The sequence below is a fragment of the Orussus abietinus genome, unplaced genomic scaffold, assembly GCF_000612105.2.
Source record: "Orussus abietinus isolate OABI.00-Male unplaced genomic scaffold, Oabi_2.0 scaffold49, whole genome shotgun sequence".
Taxonomy (NCBI): Eukaryota; Metazoa; Arthropoda; class Insecta; order Hymenoptera; family Orussidae; genus Orussus; species Orussus abietinus.
Genome location: NW_019394595.1, coordinates 344695 through 370350, shown reverse-complemented (window position 1 = coordinate 370350; position 25656 = coordinate 344695). Strand labels below are relative to the sequence as shown.

At 44.3% G+C, this 25656-nt stretch overlaps 1 protein-coding gene across 5 annotated transcripts in view; it reads right to left on the bottom strand.

The window, feature by feature from the left end:
• LOC105700682 (dystrophin, isoforms A/C/F/G/H) overlaps positions 1-25656 on the bottom strand; it is a 404586-nt gene that overhangs the window by 41013 nt on the left and 337917 nt on the right. For all 5 annotated transcript variants that reach the window (XM_012426757.2, XM_023432800.1, XM_023432803.1 and 2 more), the window contains 3 exons: positions 14407-14551; positions 8697-8820; positions 4044-4210 (listed from right to left, as the gene is read on the bottom strand). In XM_012426757.2, coding sequence (XP_012282180.1) covers positions 4044-4210; positions 8697-8820; positions 14407-14551 — 436 coding nt within the window. The remainder of the gene's footprint in view (positions 1-4043; positions 4211-8696; positions 8821-14406; positions 14552-25656) is intronic.

The following is a 25656-nucleotide window of genomic DNA, read 5'->3' as shown; positions in this document are numbered from 1 at the left end:
ATGCGAAGTTTGAAATGAATCGGTATACCCGGTTCGGAGAGAAGTTTCACGAACGAGACCTCTTTGACGCCACTTTCGTATCATCTCAACGGATTTGTGTTTGCATTTGCATTTCACTGTTCCGAAAATTTCCTTCCGTGTACCGTTTAGCCTTTCTGGGGTAGATTCCAGGGAAATCTTCGTAGCATTCCTTCCGGTAGGTTGCACAAAAGAGCTTTGTTATCAGTCGCAATGTTGGTTCCACAAGGGGCTCGCGTCTTTGGAGGATCTTTCAGTAAATGGAAGGAATCGGGGGAAGAAACGGAGATGCCTCGGAAAAATAAAGGTGCCTACTGGACAAACAAAAGGAGCCGCGGATATCCCTGCTGCCAGTGATATAACGGGCTATCTCTTGGATGAGATCTTCGAAATAATACCGATGTTTGCTCTTACTCGGCTGGAGAAGGTGGAAAATTAGAGCATGGAGGCTCAGGGCGAAAGCTGCTTGCTCGTTGCACGAACACGGGAATAAGCTCCATATCTGAGACGTTCATGTAAATACATATCGGAAATCGATGAGACGAGGCGGGGAGCAATTTTCTTTTTTTCTTTACGCCAGTCGAGATCGAACGGAACGTCACTTAAATTTTTACCGGCCCCGTGAATTCTGAACGATAACGGAAAAGAAGGTGTCGCCTATAATTTATCGTATCGCGACTCATAATTAATATGCCGCGAGTGTCCGTACAGATGCATTTTAAAGTTAAATCGCCCCTCGCCCATGAATGATGTATTGTCTAGAACTTTAGTCATTATCCCGAAACTTCGCGATTTTCGAGTCGTGTTTCGGCCGGTTGCAATTTCGGAGGATTTTTAATTATCGGAAATTTGTTGAGCGAAAATGCGTGGAATGCCGCGGTGAGCGAGGCGAATGCGTCAGGTATATATTTCTGATATTCCGACAGGGATTTTTATTGGAATTGCGCGCGAATAGTCTGCACGGAGAGGTGTAACCGAGTTTATGAGAAATATGGTTTCGGCCAACGAATTAAATGCCTCCTGCCGAGCGTTTTGTTTTTTCACCTGCGGTTTACATGGTATTCCAACCCGTGGAGAATCACTCCACAGGTACTAATAAAGGAAAATACACGTGCGAATTATTCTTGCAGATAAGCTACTAACAGGGAGATGAAATTATTGTCCGTCGTCTCGAGATGTTGTTCCAAGTTTACCAACTGCAAAAAGTTGAACATTTTTTAACGAATCCGCGTTAAACAGGCGCGGTGCTAGGAAGTTGGGATAAATACAAATAATCTCGATTCTCGAGGAGGCAATCAGTTACCGAAGTAGTCTACTTCCTCGGCATCGGGGAAAGAAAGAAGAGGGCGAGGAAGAAGCAGGGCACGTGGAATTAATAATCACTCTAGACTGTCAGTGAAGAGGTACCGAACGAATGGCGGACCCAGGTGGTCTTCCGAGGGGAAATACCATTTTCGCTTTAATTAAAATGAAGATTCCTGCCTCTTAGCCGTAAAAAGTTTCGCGAGAGACTGACGAGGATTTATAATTAACTTAAATTAATGGCGAACGCGAGGCCCCACGGAAAGCTCTACAAGACTTTTGATTGTTTTATCGATGGAACTTCCTCGAGCCCGAAGAGTGTAATCATTTTTTCACGATCGAAATCGTTCCACTTCCCGCCAGGCTCGGGTCCATTTTTCGAAATTAACCCTTCGCTTCTTAAATTCGGCCCTACGGAACGTGGTTCATCGGTATTTCAATAATTTCGGCGGAAGGTTGATCAAGGAATTTAATAAACGAAGGGAACCGGGTAAACAGATCCTGATTGACGGTGTTAACTTTCCCTGCAAATTGTTTTATTCTCTATGCTCCCCCCTATGGATAGGAATCGATGCGAGGTGACGGAAGTAAAAAGAGAAGATCTTACGCCCATCATCGTACTCGAAAGTGTTCGACATATAGAATCACTTTCCCAGTGCGGTCCTTTTTTACATCGAAAGAGCTCCACATCCAAACATCCCGGCATCAATAAAATGCTAATGCGGCGACCAACAGCGTCGTTGAAGGGATTCCGTGTACAAACTATTAAACAGCCACTAGAGGGGCACCAGGGTGGGTCAAAATTTGGTAGCTACCTCGAAGAACATGCCCTTTAAGACCGTGTAGGAATCATTATGCAGGGGAGTGTTCCGGCCAGCTCCCTGGTAAATCCCCCTCAGTGATCGGGGTGTAATCGTAAATTCGCTCCTCGAAATGGGCGCACTTAGCTGTTGCGCGAAAAAGCCCGAGATGCGTGCCGCCCACGTTGCCCTCGTTAAACACGGCTTTGCGTTCGCAGGTAGCCAGGGAATCGTTTCTTCTCCTGTTTGTCGGTCCATCTCGCAATCCTGCAAATCCTCGTTTCGTTACAGCGCCGATCGCGACGAGATACGTCGCCGGTGTCGCCTTCGGATTTGCGTCACTCCGGCCGATCGCCGCGACATTTAGTCCCGGAAATACAGGCGATACGAAAGATCGTAGCATTTAGATAGACCGGCTTGGGCCACATGAATATGTAATGCGGCTTTACGAATGGGCGACTCTGCCGAGATCTAAGGGTTCAGAGATCGTGAGATTCGGTCCACGGAGCGCGCTCAAAGCTTTCCTTCGAGGCTGCTGCACGTGGGAAGCTTTCAGGGATCCGACATTGAATTTCAACGTGTCGGTTATGTCTGATCAGCGATAAGAATGATCTCCTAAACGCCTAAGCAATGAATACATTTATGGTGGACTATAATTGATTAGAGATATTTAATTTTTTTCCGCACTCATCAAAAGCGACTTTCTCATATAGCGTCCAAAGTGTGCTATGCAGCTGAATTAATTAATTAAGTACCTACTCGCAAATAAATAATTTGTAGTCGTGATAAAACAATTTTTCTTGCTTCTGCAAATGTAAATACCTGAAAAGTGTCGTACAGTTTTGTGGATTTAAATTACGTGCAATTGAATTATGAATTAAAAGGGAGTGCTGTGCATTGTCAAGCTTAACTCGAAATCTCTTGGTGTTCAAGCTACGATTTCTATTTCACGTGCATCTGAAATTTCCGAGCTGTTCTTCAAAGATGCTTCAACGTGGAACAAAACGCTTCCTGCAAGATATGGAACACGAAACGTTGACGGTACAATAGGAGCTTTTGAATAATATTTCACGGGAAGCATTTAGTGCCAACTGGTGCGGCTCGGTTAAGAAATGGCGTCTATTCGCCGAGAAATCCTGAGAAATTGCGTACAGCTACTTTGGAACGATCTATTATTTCTGCGCTTAATCCGGAATTCCGTCCTACCCGATTAAACAAAATGGTTATTCATGGAAGAGGAAACTCCTTGAAAGGCGTCTATTTTCTCCAGAATCCAAAGAAATTACGTGATATCTGGACCGATAGGACGCACCTTGCCTTCGGGACGATTCCAAATAGCCACAATTCCGAATTGTGACTACGGCAGTCGATAGAGAGGGTGGACGTTCCCTTCGGGGCACCAAGTCGTTCCGACAAATGGGACGCCGTGGCGATAGAGAAAATTGTACCAACAATGATAACGCAATAGAGGCCGGCTCCTGATAGCGAGCCCCTCGGAAACGATCTTAACAAGCCCTTGGACCAACGGAAGCTCCTAAAAAATCCCAAGCTTGGCCGAGGTATTTTCTGAAATTATCCATCTGCAGTCAATCGGACGATTTTGTTCAATGAAGAAATTTCGTCCCTGCGCGTAGATCTCTTTCGATGATCAAGAACTCATTAAGTTACAAAATCAATGACCAAGCTTCGTTTCTCCTTTTTCGCTGATCCAAACATCATTATGTTACGGAATCTATTGACCAAATATCGTCCCCACGCGTAGACTTTTTTCGACAATCAGAAATTCATCGAGTAACAGGCCCAGCCCCGATATCGCGCTCGGGAGGACTACGCAGCGTGCAGGAGCAATTTGCCTCCACGTTCCGGATCCGATAACGGGCGGATAACAGGCAGGGCGAAAAATCAGCGGCAAAGGGTACTCACGTTGGCCGTGTCGTCGAGTTTCCGCTTCCACGCATCGCTCCGCTCGATCAGGGCATTCCACTGTTCGGAGAGCTTGTTCACTTCCCTGCGGATGCTGCGCGTTAATTCCCTGGCCTGCTCCTCGGCGCTCCTGTAGCCGCGAGAATCGCCGTCCAGCTCTCTGCCGGCTGAAATTGGAAGAAACGAAACGATCAGGGGCATTCGATCGGGCCAGATCGATCGGATTCGATCGAATCGGAGCGGCGAGCGAGGACGATTCGCCGGAACAATGCGGCAGGAATTCCTGGCCGGGCCGACTTTATGGACCCTCGGCCCTCGATTAACGATCGATCGGCTATCGATCTCGCCGGCGGATCCCGTAATCGCGAACAGGCCGTGAAACGAGCGAGTCGCGGCGACAAATGAATTTTTTCTGGCCTTCCCGAGCCCAGAGGAGCCGGGATGAATCGCATTGATGGCTGCCTCGTTCCCAAACGTAAATCAACGTAACGGGTCCTGATAGGGTGGGGCGTGGGCGTTATCAATGCTAAACATGCACGTAAAAACCGGCACACGTGGTACGATCCGTGATTCATAGGACAATTAATTCACCGTGATAGGTCGGTCGACTGCTACCAGCGTATACGGCCCGAAACGCTGAACCCGTTACACTTGTTCTGGATTTATGTCGTCGAAAGGTGCTGCCCGGCCTGGGGAGATCGATCCCGATACCGGGGGCAGGAAAAACTGAGAAAAGGGCTCGGGATGAAATTTCACGGGTGTTACCAGCGACCCGCCTCGAGAGATATCTCTTTTTCTGCCCCTACGTCCTCGCCCGCCATTTTTCATGCTATCGAGATAAATTCATCACGTTTTACGCAGGCCCGTTCGACACTTGTTGAGGGGAAATTATTTAACCACGGTATCGCTTCGACGATCTTGCTCGATGGATTAATTTGTGCCGTCCTCTGAACACTTGGTAGACCTTGGTACATTTAGAAGACTTTTTAATCTAACGTTCTTTAATTTTTCAACGTAGTCTGTACACTTGGAATACCTGCACTACATTTAGGAGTTCGGGTAACCGCGAGGCAAGGAAGTTTCAATAATTTGCGGATCGAGTGAAATCCACCAGGTCGAGTTCCCCGTTCGGAAAGTCGTCCATTGAATGCTCGGCGTTTCGTTCACAGGTCACGTACAGGAACGTCTCTCCTCGATCGAGTTTTCGCGAGAGCGTATGATGTCTCGGTGACTCGACATTCGTGGGTGCCGTGTTCGTTTACGGGGCTAACTCGCTCACGTTGCCAGTCATTTTTCCCGCACGACGTGCGATATTCCTGCTTGCGAATCAATATCGATTCAAAGGAATCCCGCTGGAATTTATCGACGATTGGACGGCAGGATGTACAGTTTGACCTAAACACGATTTACGGTAGGGTCGTCGAACAAAAATGAGACTAGATGTCAAGTAACGTTGGAAATTATGCGTATTTATTATCTATTCTTATAAATGGAGCTCTGCAAAATTAACTTCTATTTTTTGAGATTTTAATGATGTAACGATAAAATGCAGTAATGATAAAAATATCGCAAGCCGTTCAAATTTCTCCCGAAGATTGCGTCGATATGAGAGACGCAGTTTTACGTAAATATACGCGGCAGTAAAGCTACGCTTCCGTCGATTTTTTTTTTAGGCTGGAAAATAAAGCTTTGGAAAATTAGCATCCACTTTTTGAAACAAAAAGTCGCGCGTACAGGTAATTTGATTTGCCTTTTGTACAGTTTGACCCTCGCGTTTGAGGGCAACGCCACTCGCACCCTGAAGAAAGGCAACCAGACCGCAACGAGGAAACCTGGCTGCTCGCATTCAGGGTTGCCATGAAAGCCACTTGCACGAGGCTCATAATTTACGCTCGGTCTAGTAACAATTAAGACTCTTTGTTGCTACCTTTTTACGGCTGTTTCCATAGAGCCGGCGACTTATTAGGCGGCTTTTGATGTCCGCCTCGAAAAAGGAACAGGATTTGCGGATGCTCGTGCCATTTTTTAACCATGATTTTACCAGGCTTCCTCTCCAGAATTGTGAATTAAAGTATACAATTTTAATTACAAATGCATTAACGAGACTAATCGCGCGAGTTTCTTCGCAAGAAATGATATCCAAATTAATTTAATACTTAATTTTTGGCGACTCTTTCAAAGCTATTTATATCTCTTAAAGTTATTATCCGACAATGAAATGTGAATTTCTTTTCTCATTAATTGCATAGAAATTGTCTATGAGTTCTGTAACCGTTCCAAAAAATGCAAACGCCCGTGAAAATATTAAAACATCTCGATGATGTGTTCTACGTAAATTTTGCGGTGCAGTCAAAGGATTCAATGAAGTCGATTTTTTTGATTAAAAATGCGTCACATATGATAACGCTAATGCACGTCCTTTTCAATTAGAGATATACAATAGATTTTGAAGTAACGTCGAAATCCCCATCTCTTTCCCGAGCCAAACGCATTCATTCGATTGGACAAACTGGACGTTATTCTTGGTCAAAGGTGCTCGGCTCAATTGGAAACCTCGAGGACAGTGAAACGTCTCTAGCGCTCTGTCCTATTTAATGGACGAGTGGACCTCTGAAGACTCCCAGAAGAGCAAGTTTAAAAATCCGCGGATTTACCTCGTTGACTCGATTGAATTACGCCCGTGTAAAAAGGGACAGGTTTTTCGATAGTTTTCTCCATTATTCACCGCGGGCTTCCGAACGGGCGGAGGGTGCTCTCGTTCTTGATAATTTTTCACGTTAATTAAACGCTCGGTTGGTAACCGTTCGAAGAGTCCCAAGTTTTTTAGTTCGATCCTCCTTTTTTCGCGCTCGTTCTCTCCCTATCCCACTCGCGGAGTCTCTTGGATCCTTCTTTTCCACGTAGGTCATTTATTATTGTCATCCTTTTTCCGGAGGTGTTTCAGCAGTCCCAGGAAAGTTCCTCGATGCGACCAGCCTGAATATTTCATTCGCGTATTATCGCAACCTCGAGGCTGATATTTGAAAAAGGAGTGAAGTACCCCGTTAAAAATATCTTTTAATTTAAAGGGGGAAATAGGACAAAACGAAGACTTAGATTGTGCAGGCTCAAAGTAGGTCTAAAATTTCAGCTCGGGTAACAGACTCGAGATCCAACAACTACAGGCAATAAAAATGGCAGACATTTCCATTTCCTCCATTCGCGGATTTAAATCAGGATTTAATTCCTACCAAGTTAGACGTACAAAGTCGAAACTTGATGTTGAAGGGTCGAATAGGACCGAAGGAGAGCTTAGTTAAGTCGCGCAGGTTTCAAAGTAGGTCTAAAATTTGAACTCGGGTACAGGCCGAGAGGGATTCCGCCGGCGGGGAACATTAATCTTGCAGCTCGCTAGCGCATGTAAGGACTCTTTATCCTGCAGACCCCACGATCCTGGATCGGCCCGGAAGCCTGTCCTCCTTTTTAACGACCCGGCCTCGACAAAAGTTCCCCCGACTTGGCCGAGTGAATCAATCTTATTACGAAACGCTCCTAGCCAAGCCGAGTTGTGGTAGGTCGGAGTGCAATCCCAGGGGAAGCGAAAACTTCGAATTAGCGACAGAACTTACTCGGGTCCGGGTCCTGGGGGAGACCAGAGAAAGCTGTGCTTTCACTTGGTCAACTGCTCCGTCTCCGCCTTTTGAAACTAATTTTCTAATGATATCAGGATCCAAGATCAGGATCGCCGACTTACTTGCTCCAAAAGTCACTCTTCACTGTTGAACATGTTTCGATATTTCTGGGACCAAAACCAAAAACGGTACTCGGAATGAAAACCGAATAAATGTACAATACGTTTCTACGATGGGATTCGTGCAAGAATTATTTCGATTACCGCGAATAATGAATTTCATCCAGAAAGTGAATTTTTCGCTCCGAGTAGATTTAAATATACAGGTTGACTCAATTTGTAGAAGTGTGATTTAATCGAGTTTGCAAGCACAGATTTCCAAGCTCGATCTTGGAATTTTCATGGGTCCAGTCGATTATTAAAGGGAACGGGAAACTCGGAACGTTTGACTATTCCCGAGCTTCCCAATTGAATCATGCTTTTCCGCCGAAGAATAATATCGTCCACATCAAATCCAACGAAAGCTCAGCTCTCGCCGACCCGCTTGAGAACGAGCTTCAGAAACGAGACGTTCGATTTATCGATAACTCGGATGAACTTGGTCTGGAGCCTGTTCTGCGAGGGGAGCCTTACGAAAAGAGATTGCTTCTGTTCTACTGGATATTTTAAGAAATCGAGGAGATATCTCAGGATCCGTTTTCGTAGATTTCACCAGGGAGAAAAATGAACCGAAGTGTTCGGAATCCCACTTCAAAGGATGCGCGTCAAAGGACGGATTTTGTTGCGATTTCCTTACGTGATTCTGCACGGAAAATTGCACCTCGGGTGTGTAATCATTTTTCGATGTAATATTTTCTAGGAAAAAGGTGAGGATTTTTAGATACCAACATGAATGCCTTCTCTAAGGATATGAACCTTTAGAAACGTTGATAAAATGTATCCACTTTTAATTGTAGTGTAGGCATCACGGGAAGACATTCGTGTTTATCAATGCTCTGTGAAGGATTTTATAAAAAAATCCTTTTCGTTTCTTTTACACGTACCTTCGGAGTCAGAAGTGTCGGAGAGTGGAGGTTCGTTGGCAATGTATTGCCGGCCGCTGAGTAAATTGCTCTCGATGACTGGTCTTTTGTCCTCGAGTTGTCTTCTGAAGCCACGATGATCATCCTGAAAGAAAGCCGAACATGAGTGAATGCAAAAAATAATAAGAACCAACATGAGCGGAAAAGAACGCTCCTTCGGTTAAGTCAATATATAATAAACAAAGGACCTCTCTGGTGTTGAAAGTATTTGTACGCCAAATTAATTTTTTTCGATCAACTCTTTTCTTTCCAAGTGCCTCGAGAAAGTCCCAACAGAATCGACTTGCCGAATCTTCGACACAATCGAGTCGAGCACAGTCTGGAGTAAGCCAGATCGCGACTAAATGAAAATTTTGAAGAGTCGTGCCAAGTGGCCTCATTAATTTATGAAGATGCCCGTCTGCATACTCGGTACCGGGACTGCGTGCATCCGTAATTAAATTTGGCGAAGCAGCAGCGCAAGAAAAGTAGTGGGTTGCAAAATTTAAGAGGGCGAAAAGCACTCTCAAACGTTACATGCCCCACGACGGTACGTCCTAACAAGATTATCTCATCTTTCAGGGGTCCAGATGAGGAGACGGTTTCAAACTCTCTCAACGTTCCGTGTACGTATGTTAAACTAATTTTAACAACAACTTCCGCCCACGCCTCTGCACTCCGGGTTCGTCCAGGGATTTGCGTTATCGGGCTCCTATAGATTTCTCGCGAAATTTGGAATGGAAATTGCGACATCGGGAACAACAGCGTTACCGCTATTGGACGGCATAATAAATCTTCATTTCATAACCAGTACTCGTCATAATTGTCATATACGAGGGGTACATGGGGAGAGTTCCATATCTCTCATTAGCATTACACTCTTCGTACACGCTCGATAGTCGGCTAAGTATTTAAATAGATTCAGGAGGGAAAATTCGGTCGGACGGAGCATTAAATTCGCTTCATGCGCCATTTACGACGGTTAATCCATCGGCCGGTACTCGCAAAGTGGCAGAGATTTGTTAAGGAAATGGAGAAATATTAGGCTCAGGAATAAGTTCCCGCCGTTTTTTACGTAACCTAACGTAATTAAAACGGCGGGTATTTATTCCTTATCCTAGGTACTTCAACGTTAAGATGATGTTGAAAGCCCCCTTAAGTCACTTCACTCGAACAAGATACTTTAAACGATTCGGTGCGCCCAATGTGGACAAAAGTTTCATAAACGATCGGTCCCTTAAATGCCGCTTTCACGTCGCCTTGTAGTGATTTATTAGACGAATCATCTTTCCGCGTTTTCTGCACTTTCCGTATCGGTTTCCAGAGCTTGAAGAGCATCGTTTTTCGAGGGAGGAAAAAGGTTCTTCGAGGTGACGGCAGTGCTTGATAGGAATCGCCGGATCCCTCGGGACCATCGAGAACGGAAATTGATTTCGACGCTTAAACGCCAACGACGGTCTCAAGAGTCTGACTTGATTTGTTACTCCCGATTCGCCACTTCGCTCTCTATCGGATCTCGTCTCCAGACATTTGCACGGGAACCGAATCCTTATGACGAATAATCTCGCTCCTTCCTCCTCTTCGGGGACGGATTTAATTCCAGAACAACCACGAAGAGACGCTCTTCGCACTCGGGGGTAAAACACCGAATTTCGTGACGAGTTGGATTGGATCTCACACGTTTCGAAGTCATTCTCTCGGGGAGTTTGTAAACTTGCGAGGTGTCGATTAAGTCGATTATACAAAGTTTCAAAACTGAAACTTCCTCATGAACTGGATAACGCGGAAGGGCGCGCCTTGATATAAAATTATTTCATAACTTGTCTAAGTCAATCTTCGTCGTCGACGGCATGAAAATTTCGGAAAGTAAATTATGAAAATTCTAGGGCTCTAATATTAACAATTTTAGTTAACTTTGAAACCGTCCCATGAAATTTTAATTCCATATAACGTCATGGGACTTTGACGTCACATGTCCGTAATATCAGTTTTTTCTTGGCTTGAAATAAATAATTTGGGTACGGAGGGTTAAATAACCTCGGCAATACGGTACTGAGAATAAAGTTTTTCTTTGCATCTTGGAGTGCACTTCCGCAGGAACACTTCCAGCCGTCAAAAGGCAAAGCTGACGTTTCCGTCGAATATTCCGATTCCTTTCGAATCTAATTCGGGTACGTGTCGCGAGGGTGAAGCAACCCACGTCGAAGTTTCCCTAGACCTGGTATCATAAGCGTGACACTCTTGCCAAGTGGTATCATATCAGGACGACAAGTATCTCCCATCGAGTTGCCCCAAATCTGAAAATTACCTTGAATTCCGTGACACCTTCGCGATGAAAAACACCGGTCTACAGGTAGAAGAGATCGGGTACAGTTGCAACAATTTCTTTTCTGGCCCTGCTTGAAAATATTCCAGCAAAGAAAATGTACTACAGTCACAAGAAATAAGATTTACTTCGTAACAAGTTTATCGAAAAAATTATTCAAGTTTCAGCGGCAACAGGTAAAGAATACGTGACGCATATAAAAATAATGAAAATATAAATTCTCTAAAACAAAACAAATAAACTTTTGTTTCACTAACAACTTCCAGATGAACGGAAATTAAGAAATTCATAGAACAGGAAATATTAACCATGATTTATGCATTTCGAGTCTCCACGATTTACGAGGTAAAGATATAAATTCCCTAAATTATGGGAACGCGTTTCACGATCCCACAATTTACAGCCATTATTGAATATACAAATCCACATACCCGTGTCCAGTGTTACCAGTTTTTAACATACATATCCGACATACTTATACCCGAAGTCACAATTTTACCGTGTTACAATTATACCCGATGTCCCCTCCATAAATCATATTCGCTGCCAAACAACTCTCGCTCGGAACATTCTTTTTCCCACCCAATTGCATTTCAGCCTCGATTCAATTCCAGTCGTGCCCACGAAATCGATCCCGAAGATCTCGATCCACGCTTTGTCAAATTTCGATAGCCGCTTGTCAGCGGCCGTTTACTAAATCATCGGCCCAACACGTTCACGTGTGCGTACATTCGCGTTCACCTAGGACACGGTATGTTTCAATTATGCGGTGTTACGTGCTACGCGTAACGGATAATGCATCCGATATGCCGTGACCGTTTTCCGAAATTCACCCCCGCGGACCGTCATTAAATACGATTAGCTCCAGCTAGTTCATCGCCGTCTGAGGAAGCGTTACTCGATCTTCTGCTATTAAATATTTTATATCTTTGTCTTATCATTAAATTGCCGAGATATTACAACACTGGGAGACGTCGACAATTCCGAAATGCCGTCCATAAATGATCAATCATTACTATTTTTATTCGCTAAAAAGGACATGACCTGTACTGGGAAAAAATGTCTTTGATTTCTAAAGGATGTTCTCTGAACATATATCATTTGATAGAATTGCAACTATTTTTGCCGTTATTACTGCGGTGAGTGGAAACCTTTATCAGGAATACCGCCCTATATTAGAAGTGCAAAGGAATTTTCTTTTGCGTGGAAAGTGTACTTTACGAGCCCTGGTGTCAGATCAGCTGATCGTCACGTCCTACCCCAACATCATCTCGGCAGTCCCGAATGAGAACCAGCTCCGAATCTGGTTGTTCGTCTTATCGAACACCCAACACCAGGCCAGGTTATCGGCAAACGAGGGATGCGTGAGTCCGACCTACACGCGCTAATCAGGATTAGGACGATCATTGTCCTTTGTCATCGGGAGGTCTATACGTCACGGGGCGCAGCTCCTGCAGATACTGCACCTCGTTTTGCGAACAAGCACCCTTTGTCACCGGCACCCGGTCTTTGGATCGTCGCTCGGGAAACGTTGTTATCAAATTATTGTTCGCGCCAGAGGTACCAGGGTGAGCTTCGGTGCAAGCTGCATTATGCGCGAGCAGCGATCGATGGTGAAAGCTCGCCCGAGGAAGTCTTCTTCAGTTTCCATTCTCGACTTAAGGTGTTGCGAAAGGGGCATCATCCGAGGGGTCTCGTCTCGTTTATCAACTTTTCCTCCGAATTAGTTTTATCAAATCGTTTAAAGTGTAACCTCGTGAATATGGCCCAAGAAAGGTTCTGGCATCTATGAAATTTCCGATTTTAAATTTCTTTATACAAGATTTCGTAATTTTTCTTTAGAAAATATGGAATTATTTGGCTGTCAAGACCTTCCTTAGGGCCTTCACATTTACACGGTGAAATTTCACACGGTTCGGTACATCCAGTTCAGAGAAAAGTTTCATGAACGATTGACTCTTCAGATGCTACTTTCACATCCCCTTAATCGAGAGTCTTCGCTTCCGTTTCCTGTCCCGCGAGTTAAACGAAAATTCGCCAGAGAAACTTTAAACGACGTAATTCAAAGCGAGATGTATTAATTAACGATTTTTCCGAGAAAGTTCCCCGGCGTATTAACATATAAAGTGGAAAAAATTGAAATGATCCGCGGGAGTTAAGGTGCCAACTCGGTCGGATCGATCTCAGGACTCGATTTCTTTAAGCTGCGAAAGAAAGTTTAATTACATCTCGTGAAGGCTTTAAATTCGGTCGGGTTTTTATTTAATCAGTTAGACTCCTCCCGTTTTTTATCTGGTTTATTTAACGTTCAAGAGAATCTCGACGGGCGCTTTGAGGTTGACCCTGAAGGGTTGATCAATTCGCTGCTAAATTTATCCGCCAGTTAATCAAACGCCCTCAGAAGGTAATTCTGATATAGTGGGCTTCCCATTAACCCAAGATGGACTTATCATCCGGTAGTTAACTCGTGAATGGACCAATATGTCCTGAGGGCGCGCTGATTTATCTCGGGATAAATTGATCACTTCATTGATCAAACATTTACTTTAGAATATTAATTCCATAATATTTCTATAATATTAGCTCCACGTGCTCTCGTCATATTTTTCTTACAGATTTACAAAACGTTTCGTTTCATTTTAATACAAGGAGTAACAAGTATTTAATTTGAGAAATATGTCGTCGGTCTGTCTGATGCGAGAGGTTAAAAAGAGTTCTGCATTTTGCAAATGACGAGATACATTTTCGAAAATTATGCTACGGTGGAGAGCGCATAAATAGTGAATTTTTATTGGTTACAAATTTATGCTCATACCAGGAAGGTCAAAACCATTGCAATAATTGGAAAAGGTCTGTACTTAATAAGTAAGACCCCCCCGAGTGCTTTGTGAGTCAGTACTGCAGGTAAATTTGCAATGGACGTTTATTACAGGAAATACCTTGGCCTCCTGCTTGTCACAATTGACATTTTATTCTAAAGGACCGATTATGGAATTTCCCTACCGCCGCTAATAATCCCTAATAAAATGCCCTACTTACCCAGGGATTATGACCTGCAGAGCTTTGACTAGAACTGCCGCTTTGAATTGCTTTATGCTATGCCGTTAATCCCTGACTTTAGAATTCATGGTAAATTGAATTTACCATTAACCGCACCGACAATAATAACCCAATTATTAATACCATTTAAAACTGGTCCTTTGACCGGCCGGTACGGTCAGGGTTAAGCCATGGCAATAAAAGAATCAAACTACAAGTATACCTAGATAGCACCATTGTACTTATGAATATCCTTAAAATCTTTCAACATACTCTGGAGATTTGAAATATTTATCGCCTATCGGAAATCCACCCCTACACACGTACCTGTTGTTTCTGGAGGGTTGCGATGTCTCCACAGACCGGTCCCAATCCGGTGAGTTCCGTGTCCTTCCGTATAACCCATTCGATGAGTTCCCTGAGCGACAGCAAGAGGGCGTTCCAGTGTTCGGCGTTGCTCTCCAGTCTGTTCCTGCGGACGAAAGAATGGGACATGTAGGTCCAGAACCGGTACCAGGACTCTGGCGAGCCATTAAACCGGGCTTAGGTCCCTATCGACTCCCGTGGGATCCCATTTCTCGTTCTATCGACCCCCCGCGAACCCGAGGGAAGCTGGGACGTCCTCTTCGGGTTCGCATCTTTCTCGCGCACGTTTCGCTCTCGGTGCCCGGCATAATTTCAATCATCGCACCGCCCCGTGGCAGTAAACCGTTTAGTGCGCCATAAAACGTAAGCGTACGTATGTATATGTATATATACAAGAATATAGGCGTAAATACGAAGCGCCACCTAAGGTGTCCGCATTTACATTTTGCGCCGCGTGTGAGCCGCCATCTTTGGCCGGCCCTAAAAGGGACGAGAAATTGCGAATCTCCAGGGTCGACTTGATCGATATATTCATATTCCTATGTGGTAAGACAAAGGGTGGTACGGAGTGATGGGGAAATACGAGCTCATAAGCTTGGGACAAAAATTATTACATACAATAAACGTAAATCGCGATAGCGAAACTTAAATAATTTCGAGACCAGAAGTATGAACTTTAGACCATAAATCGTATAAAGAGGACCAAAGACAGGCCCAGTTCATTGTCGCGGAAATTACCCTGCACGTGCAGGCCCATAAATTTTGGCAGTCCTCAATAATCTCCGACCCAAAGAATTTTCCTGGGCAAAGTTAACTGTTAAACTTATCCCCTCCACTTTTTCAATCCCCACTGTCGAAACTTTGGGCCTTGACCACGGGGGTGGTATCGGTATATATACAGGGACTTAGGAAGCGTGCATCATTACTGCAGTAATTTCGGCACTGGTCATTTCTGCTTCGTCTCGTCACTTGCAACAAGACTCTACGAAAGTTTTTTGATTACGAGATTTTTATCTCACGTCTCGATTTTTCGCAAAAAATTTCGAGGGTGTAACGGGTAGAAGAACTCGGTCTGAAAGGGTCCACGACGAGTGCGCAGAAAGGACATCCTTCGACAATCCGCTTCTGATTCCAATCTGAAGGTATTTTCAAGACACTACATACACACAAAAATGTACGTAACGAATCCTCCTCTAGTTCCTCTTTCTCTCGTTTTGTATCCCAATAATTCTACCATAACAATAAACTATGTAGGATAAAGTTTAGCAAATTATACCGGATCTACAAAAATGCCAATAGAAATATCTTTAGCAGGGCGTTTCAGTAATCAAATTCATATTTCATTTATCTGAGAAATTCTGCATGCAATGTAGCGCCCATTGGGAAGTGAAACGGTTACAGGATTAACCTTGTATTCCTCTAATAAATCGAACCTTACTCGGGATTAATTTTTCATTTCTTTTTCATTAGATGTCGGACTCTTGCAAGATTACTTGTCGCAACGACGTGAAGGCCGCGCCGATCCCGATTCCCCGTCGCGTCCGGCTTCCCGAAGGACCTAACCAGGGTACGAGGGAGTTCCCTGTGCTTTTGTCAGACCCTTCCGAGTGGTGCGACCCGGAAACGGAGAAGAGGTTCGTCCGGGCCCGGAAGTTCCCGCAGGAGCGGTCGTCCCGATAGTTCACGTCCTGGTCCAGGCAGCAGCTTCGATGGAAGTCGAAGATCTGCGGTGAACCTTCCTCTCGACGGCGAACATCGACCATCGCGATGTCGCACGTACGAAAATTCCGTGGTCCAGTTTGACAAAAATAGTTTTCCTCCAAAACGGAACGTTAAGCCCTCAATTTATGGATCTGTAATTCGCGGGGAACTGAGGTCGTGTGGGTGAAAATCGTTTTAAATTCTAATGTAACGACTCGTTTGTAAAACTGAATCCATGCCGATAAGTCACGTTAAGTATTAATAAATATAAATTACTGCCCCCGCAGGGCACAGCTGAGACTTCAAAAATTAATGTAGTTTAGATTACTAGTACCATATTGTCATATTAAAGTATTTAGCATCGTATGTTCGAGTTGTGATTATCTCCTCCCCGTACTAAGTTTGAACAGAACTTCGAGCGGAAATGTTATATAATTATCCTACTTTTCTTAAACCGTGAATGTCAGAGATTAAATAGTGTTTCGTTGGTACAGAAGTTGCGAGGGCTTTACAAATTAGTAAAGCAAAGAATAAATAAAATAGTAAATGGATAGATCAGGAAATAAGTAGAAATCAAGTAGAATGTGTTGTCCTCGATACAGGGAAGAGACATCGTTTCAAAATACATGAAATTATTATTAGAGAGAGAATGTGATTTTTTATAGGAAAGGTAAGATATTTTTGGATTTATTGGACGTTTCGAAAGAGGAGAACGTTCATCTCCGGTGTCTGTTATGTTTTGGTCTCCGGAATTGATGCCTCGGTATTGTTGGGGTAGGCGAGTGATGCAGGTAATACAGGTGATGCACCGAGGCATTTTGCGTGGTTCTATGGTCCTCTATCGCGAAGAAACAGCCGGTGGATATATTACGGTTACTGCACCGTAGATGAGAAGCTTTAAGGGATGGAGACCATGAAAGTGGACCGACATTTTTCTGACATCGTGTGAATAGAGGTACATCGGCATATACTGTCAAGTAAAAACGATATCACGAAAAATGATAAAAAGATACTTCTTTAGATACTCAAAACTCATTTAAAGCGTATAATTAGAAGTTTTAAGTAGGATCAAAATTTCATCTCAAGTTGTGTTTTAGAACTTTTGTCAGAAATCAGTAGCTCGTCGCATGCTCGATAACGCGACTTTGACTTCATATCGCGAAGAAGCAGTTCATAGATTTCAGCATTCCGATTGTCGCAACGTCGATGAAAACTTGCCGGATTCTCCCCGGGTGTATTGTCTTAGTCCAACGTGTGGATGGCCGCGCCAGTGCACGCTGACGCGCATCAGGGTGCATCACGGTGCATCAAAGCGCATCAGAGCGCACCAATGCCTAGAGACGATCACGGAACCGAGAGAACCGAGCACGAAAAGGAAGAAAAGCACATATTCCGAGAGTGGATGAGAAAAGCTCGGCAGACAGTCATTCCCGAAGTAATACCGAATCGCTATAACTTTCTCCCCTTTCGGGTCTCTACAAAAAGGAATGAAACAAATCTCACAACTGGGAGGGAGAAAAAATGGAGGAGTCTCTAAAATTCCTCTAACATAAAACTAATAAAAAAACATTCCTGTAGGAATTTCCCACATTTCCCACGATTCATCGTATAATTTATTAACCGAGATTAGTGGAACCTAAGAATCTAAATCAGGTCGTCATGCGCTTGGCGAACTCAAAATTCATTTACGCGGGAAGAACTTATGCTTTGACGTTAGATCCTGAGATTTGAAGGTAAACTTGGCTGCACGAAATATAGCAAATCCTAATTAAGTCCTGGGCCGAAAAACCAGCCAAGTGACCGCGTAAAACCGATTTCCTTGGATTAACAGTCCTTCCTTGGCCCTGATCGAGTTCTGCATCCGCAAAGTTCAGGGAAGGAATGTCGCTGGGAAAAGTTTCGATTTGCCAGGGGAGATTAAGGATAATGAAAACACCCCCGGCTAAACCGCGAAACGAATTAGGTGGCCGGGCGTGCCAACGCCCCGCGGAAGTTTCCGCTCCCGCGGGATTATACGAGCGGTTTTAATGCGGTGCGATTCGCGGCCGCGCGCGGATCGACGCTCCCCTTTCCGGGGATTCCTCGTCGCCAAAAGTTGGGATTAATTAGGGGAGGAAAGGAAAATTATATGCTGTGGAGAATTAAGCGACACGCCGATGCGAGGAACGTAGGAACAACAAATTTCCGCACGCGGGGCGCAATGCCAAAATATTTCTTGCAGTCTTGCACAAGTGATGCGATAACGGTTACGAGGGATGACATTATGTCGCATAGATGCGATTTTAGGATTAAATCGGGACGGTGACAACGATTTTGATGGGGTAAACGGTGGACGTTATGCGTCTATACATGCAAGCAGGACTTTATGTATATTAAAATCTGAATACCAAGAATTAAGTGAGATTAATTAATGATATTTTTGGACGTAACTGCTACGCTTATTTTATATCTGGCAAAATGATCTTTGTTGAATTCAAGGGAATTGTTAAGTTAAGAAAGAGACTTTGTATTAAGGACAAAACGCGCTATATCGAAAAATGAAGTGATGTACGATTAAGTCTGAATTATTATGATATTTAGCAGAGGGAACATTTAAAAAAAATTGTGATAAGGTCTCATAAGTGTAATTGCCGGTACGTTGAGGTCGTAATTCAAGCGGGGAAACAATTTGCCGAGCACAATCCCAATCTAAACAAGAGCACCATCCCCAGGAAAGCCGGCAAAAGCGTCTAAACTTCCGCCCATAAATAATGTGGATATTAGCAGTGGCCTGCAGTTGCAAGCCCTAGAATTCGGGCTATTCAATGCAGGCTCGACTAATAAAAACTGCTAGGTCAATTTCGAAATGCCACTTTGTAGCAGGAAAAGCAAACACGATGTAACGAATTGTCGCAGAGATTTTTTATAATTTTTTTTTTAAACATTTGATTGAACAACAATTAGGAAGAAGGTTCCTAAACGTATGTATAATATCACCAAATCATTTTCTATAATCAGAAGAAATTCTTGCGACAAAAAGATTTCCACTTGCTATTATCAATAATTTTAGGTGATTATCGAACTCATGAGATGCAATCGTAATTGTTCCGATGAGGACGAAAATATACGCGGATTACTCAGTTTGATGCAATGATCGGGGAATTCGGTTACTATCACGTAATTAGTGCGCAAGCTGCGGATTCCTTCTGTTCTCCACCGGCGGAAAATCAACGATGCATAGTTAACGATCTTGTAAACATAAAGCCTCGAGTTCCGCGTGGGTGAACGACTGCATTCGTTTTGCGCCAAAGAAAGGGAATGATTAATGAGTGTTAAGAGCGGCCGATAAGAGGACTGTAAGCCATGTCAAGGGATAATGGTAGGTGTAACAGGAAGTAATAGCTGTGAGCCTTGGATATGTAATGTGGGAGAGCAATGCACGGGATGTAAATCACTTCCCCGTTCGGACCGTTACGGGATCGATAAGCGATCGATGAAAATCGCCGCAGCTTGTGTATACAACTTGTCACGTAACAATGCAGACGCTAAATGAATTAAAATTGAAAACTGAATGAGAGAAATTGCAGCTACTCGAATTGTTTTTCTTTTACTCGTGCTCTTTCAGAAATGTGTTATACAATTTCTCGAGTCAAGGTGAATTTTTTATCTCGTAAAAGGTTACCTCCGCAATTATTTTTATATCGGGTTGATTTTTCCTTCTTAAAATATTCAAATATTCAGATTTTCTGAAAAGTCGAAAGACCTTCAACGCAGGTCGCCAATTTGACTGGAATAGGAAAACTGAACAGAAAGTACAAGTTTACTTGCGGTTAATTGACGATTGTGAAATTGCGTAGGGATATATAGAAACGAGAGAGAAATAGCGTTACTTTGGAAAAGGACTAAAATCCAAAATAAATTTTATTATAAAGCGAGGTACACCGTTTGAGTCCGTCGTTTGACTTTCGTCCTTCGTTTTTGTCGTCGTCGTTCCTTTTTTTCTCAGGGTAGGCTTCGGACCCCGGTGTCCTTAAATTTAAGATGCACATGTGCTGCACGTTTTCCGAAACCGCCAATGGTTCATCCTTCGAAGAAACTTTCCGTTTTCTTTATTTTATGGTCTACCAGGCGCGTCCCACTCTTCCTAGTCCTTTTTTAACACTAGAACTCCCAGACAGTCAAAATTGATTTCGAGTTTTTAAAATTATGATGTGATGATATGATGATATATATATTAAAATATTAATGGCCTCTAAACAATGTCCACGCGAACCGTTAAAGACGTCGACTCGTCCCTAGCACCAACTCCGCCAGATTACAGGTAGGTCTGACCCAGTAACCGAACTTCAACTTCTCTGGCCGAAGTAGGCTTTTGTCCCCGCAAAAACCTCATTTTCCAGATTTCTCTTTGACTGTCGCCTCTTCGGGACAGCGTGGCTGGGCAGGCCGTCATCAACTTTTGTTCCTTGGCGCGACAATGGCCGCGACCAGGCCAGGAAGCTGAAGCGCACTTCGCCGGAAATTAGAAATTTCTGCAGAACTGAGATGGCGGTCGACGCCAAGAATGCCGACAAGGAGAAAGACGGCGAGGAAGACATCTTTAAGAGGCGAGTATCGTTCAAAGATGACCGCCAGGTATCGAGATACGAAAAAGGAACTAAATCATCCAACCATTCTGGATCCTTATCAAAGGTAACCAAAGTCGCCGTGCCAAACAGATAAAGCTCACATGTTTTATCATGAACCGAGTACCTACAAAACAATTCTGGAATTTTTTAGAAGCGAGTGTCGACCAGAGAGAGGTCTAAGGTGCCGAGGAAATGACAATAAAAGAAAAGAAATAAATTAAACAATATTCTGGATCCTCACGAAAGAGTATCAACATCGCTGCACGATAACAGTTCCGCAGAGTGCATTTTATCGTTCACATACCAACAAACTGGAATAAAATCTAGATACGACTCGATATCGGTAAATCTAGGGCGATGCAGTCTCGTCCGAGGCCCAGCCAAGGAAATGAAATCACAAGCCCGAGGTCCACGACAAAGTTTATGAAACCGAACGGTTTTTGGCCGGCTTCCGGTACGTTTTTTATTCCGGACAGCCGTTTGCGAGTCTGCCAGATTACGAATGGATGTAAGCGGACGCTGGTCGCATCTGGCCCGAAGTCGCGTAATGTCTCAGACTACCAGCAGAGGGTGTACGTATAACGTGCCTTACCCCTTTGCCGTATGGACGGATTCGCTCGATATATAGGTACGCGATATGTACGGAGTAACCCATGCAGGATATATCCGGGATTAGCGTTGAGCCGCACCTTATCATATTTAAAGCTCCGCGACGTTTAGTTGGTATCCTGCAGGGTTGCGTTCGTGATATATCGAGGTGCACTTGGATTGCACAAGGATGCATCGGTATCGCGGTAATGCCCCGTAATTTCGAGCCGAAGGAGCAATTCGGATGGCTCTTGTGTATCACGCGTTGACCACGAAAGAGATATTAAGGTGATATGAAAGGGTCATTTTACGTATATCGACACGTCAAAATATTAAAAAACTTTTTTTCAAATTGGATGCACCGAATCGTTTCACGCTTCAAAATGAAAGGCGAGGTTCGACGTGGCTCCCTTCAATTGAGACGAGCAAATTGCGATCGATTATTTTCCAGAGTTCAGAAAAAAAAAAAAGGAAAGGAAAATGGGGGCTATTCAATGGTGGTCTCCAAGAGCGGGAGATACTTGCATAATTCGCGCGCACTGCTGCGCTGGTTTAAGAGATTTGAAATGCAGAATTAAATTTCCTCGGCGTTTCCGAAAAGAAACCGCGGAGCATTCTTCTTAATTACTTATTCATACGGAGATTAGACGGAATGAATTGCAAATTCTCTTTATCCGAAGGGGCCATCGATTAAGAGAAGTCCTCCCGCCGACATTGATTATTCTAATTACGTCCGTCCGAACGTGACAATCTGGACCCAAAAGATCATTAGAGACGTTATCCGACTCAATGATTCATTTCAACTTCCTCGTTTCCCCTTTTTCCATCATTTCGCGATTGCGTCGACACACGGTGCGTTGTCTTCGAGACAGAAATCGAAAAATCAACCTATCAGTTAATTTAAATGTCGAATTGATGTGCCGAACTTTGGTGTTAAATATTCGGTGCCGTTCGCGCGTGCTTTTAAATGTATTTGGCGCGAAACTCTACCGAGTTACACGATAAACCGGACAGGTATAGCGATGAATAAAATCGGTCTTGGTTTTGGTCTTGGAAAAAGAGCGAAACCAGAATCAAGCTCTGACCACAATTGCATGCCCAGGATTCGAGTATGCAAGACCAAGACTACTGATCTTTATTTTAGGCTTGCGTTCGCTCGTCACTATATAACATAGTCCAACAGTCGCGGATAACCCGTAATCATTATAGGATCGAGAAGATTTGTTGAGAAATTTCCGAACTAATAGCCGATCGGCAAGATTCCTGCTCCCGATATCGGCGCCCACTGTTGTCCGTACGTGGACGTTATTTATCGGCTACTCGCAACCGGAAGAGTCACGCAGGAAGTTGTTCGAGTTCATGAACTCCCCCTCGACGGAGCCGTTCGATGTCTCGAACCGACTTCCGGGTGCCACTTCCTTTTGACTACGTGCTTTGGCTCCGGCACCGGTGCGGAGGCACAATTGATTTACGTTACACCGTGATAGTCCTTCGCTGTAAAACAATGCTCGATGCTGTACGACTCGCTCGAAAAAGAGCAATTCATCAAGTCCAGCTTGAACTTTCCAGACTTGAGCCTTTCTTAGGACTCTGGGTCAACGTGATTCTATTTTGTCCTCTAAATTCACTCTCAATTTTCTTCAAGTCATACCATAACATACAAACCCAGACGCAATCTCCATCATCTCTTTTCCATTCGTACCACTTTACAGTATACAATTCCGAGTTCTATCCCTGAACAATCTAGATGAGCCTCCTAAATTTTGGTTTAAATCCCCTCCGAGATATATTAATCGTCGCGAAAAACAGGAAAGCAAGGAGCTGAGTTTCGGTTCAGCTTGGGCTTTGTCGCCGTAAAATCGGAGCCGGGGCTGACATATCCGCGAATCTGGACCGCGGAGGAAACAAACGGGAGGATCCTTCCACGTCGTCGGATAACCCGGGCTATCTGGTATTTTTTGGCGAATAGCCGACATAGAACGTCGACGTACGTTACGTGCCCGTGCCAGAAACGATCGGAGCTCGGCTAAATTATTGGCATCAGCGTTTCCCCCGGTGTTTGCGGCTGATTGCAAATTGGCCCTGCCACACAAAGACGCAACTTCGCGATCCCGTCCCTGTAAATATGCGACGGGTGGATCTCCTCATCGGTTCTCCTCCCTCTCCCCGGTCATCCGCAATCAATTCTCTTCTGCTCGCGGTTCGGCTAATTAATCGAGGCTGATTGCTCGACTCAATTGCTGACGCGGCGTCCAAGCCGCCATTTAGGATCCTACTTGGGATGCACCGAGAGATTCCTTTCGGGTCTTTCCGGATCATCACCGGCTTCTCCTTCCCCTCTAAAACTGTTGTCTTTGAACCCCTGGGTTTGCAGTTCGGCGAATGATGATCGCGTTAACATCGGCTCGGGGATTCTTTGGAGGATGCGGATTTTACAAAGTGCGAGTGCAGGACTTTCTGTCGTCCATCGAGATACTTATCGGGATGAAAATGATAATTTCTGGAGATTTTAAATGCAACGAGACTTAAAAAAAAAAAATAGAATGGTCAGGAAAAGATCCACGCGATGACTTTTGTATTTTCCCGGCAATGAGACTTTGTGAGAAATCGTTTTGACGATCAACAAGGACGAGGAAACGCGTGTTTCTCTAAAGTACACGTGCACGATTTTCTATCGTCGTCCTACTTGCCAGGTGACACTTGTCATGTAAAACGATTATTTTCGGCAATTTGAGATGCAACCGCGGAAGCTTCCGTATTTCCCCCGTAATGAGGCTTTGTGAGAAATCGTCTTTATGATCCGAGGCACGTCGAGGTCGAGGAAATACGTCTTCGTCGCAAAAACTCGCAGCGTCAAAGGCCGAAAGCACGCGGCGGATCTAAGGAATTTGCGCTCGTCAAAGTTGGCCAACCTCGTCAGTTCCACGGTTTCCCTAAACTCCGGCATCGCCGGAATTGTTAGAGAGCGTGTGCGTGCTCGACTATGTCAAAAGTTAGGGTTTTCGCTGCGGAATTGCGGGACCTTGCGCGAACCACGCGAATCGCAGTTGCGCCGGCCCTCGACCGCCGAACTTTTTTGCACTTGCTCCTTACCCAGAGGGTACCATTTCACTGAAGTACCCTCTCCGAGCCCCGGTTGCATACTTTGGACCGTATAACAATTTCGCCAATTTTAATTAAAATTATTACCCGAGCCATTGCAAGAGCCCCCACTAAGAGAAACGCACGTCGTCGACTTGAGAACTTGATAAGAATGTAAAAGATTCTACTTCTTCCTTAACTCCGATAAAAGGACTAATAAAGAAGGAGAGACCGGAGGAGGCTGTTACATTTAAGACTTAGTCATTTTTTACAAGTCTGCCGAAACTGCAAATTTGAGCTTTTCACTTCTGCTACTATTTGAATTTCTTTTTCATTCCGTAAAGTATAATAACTTATCCCACGTATAAATAAAAAGTTTAAACATGCGTAAGTACGAGAAAGGATAACAAAACTGGAAAAGTAGATTAGAACGCATGATCAACGGAACTATTCGCAACAGTTAATAATGCTACCTGAGCATGTCAAATATACGACGATATGTCAGTTACGTTAACGATAACGAAGTGAAATTTTACTATATGAATATATAGTAAAAAATCGAGGATAAAAATGCCAGAATTTTCTGAGATACTTGCTTCAACGTTAGGCAGGATTTATTCCAACTTTCATCCCGCGAAGGGGTTAATCGGACTCGGTAGATAGCGGGATGCACCTGACCGCGTAGGATGCACTTGCATGCCGCAGGTGCACCGGGTGCACCTTGCAGAGGATTTTTTCCTCGGCGCATCGGTCGGGATTAATTCATGACACCGCCTCGCGATTTCGCTGAGTGGATTCCCTCTGTATCGCTCTCGGTTCTCGTTCTCCCCTTTCCCGGAGCGGAGCCATTTTTACGGGCCGGGGCCGCGATGGGAAAATAAACAATGGCCGGCACCGCCGAAAAACCGAATGGACTGCGGGACCCGCGGAAAGTTTTCCGCCGGGCCGTCATTTCCATGAATGCGAAATCAAATAGAAACCGGCGCGACGCGACTGCGCGACGCTGCAATAAATCAGTGCGCTCCGCTTCTTTCTCCCCTTTTTATTTTTCACTAGAACAATTACTGCGCGGAGGGCCGACATGATTAATCCTCCGAGAATCTTACAACGGAGAAGTATACATTCAATGGATCCAGTTTCCATTAAAAGGGAAGTCGAGTCTCCTCGATATCGGGTAATTCGAGTAATCCCGGGAAAAATCACGAGTTTGACATTAAGCCATTAAATTAATATT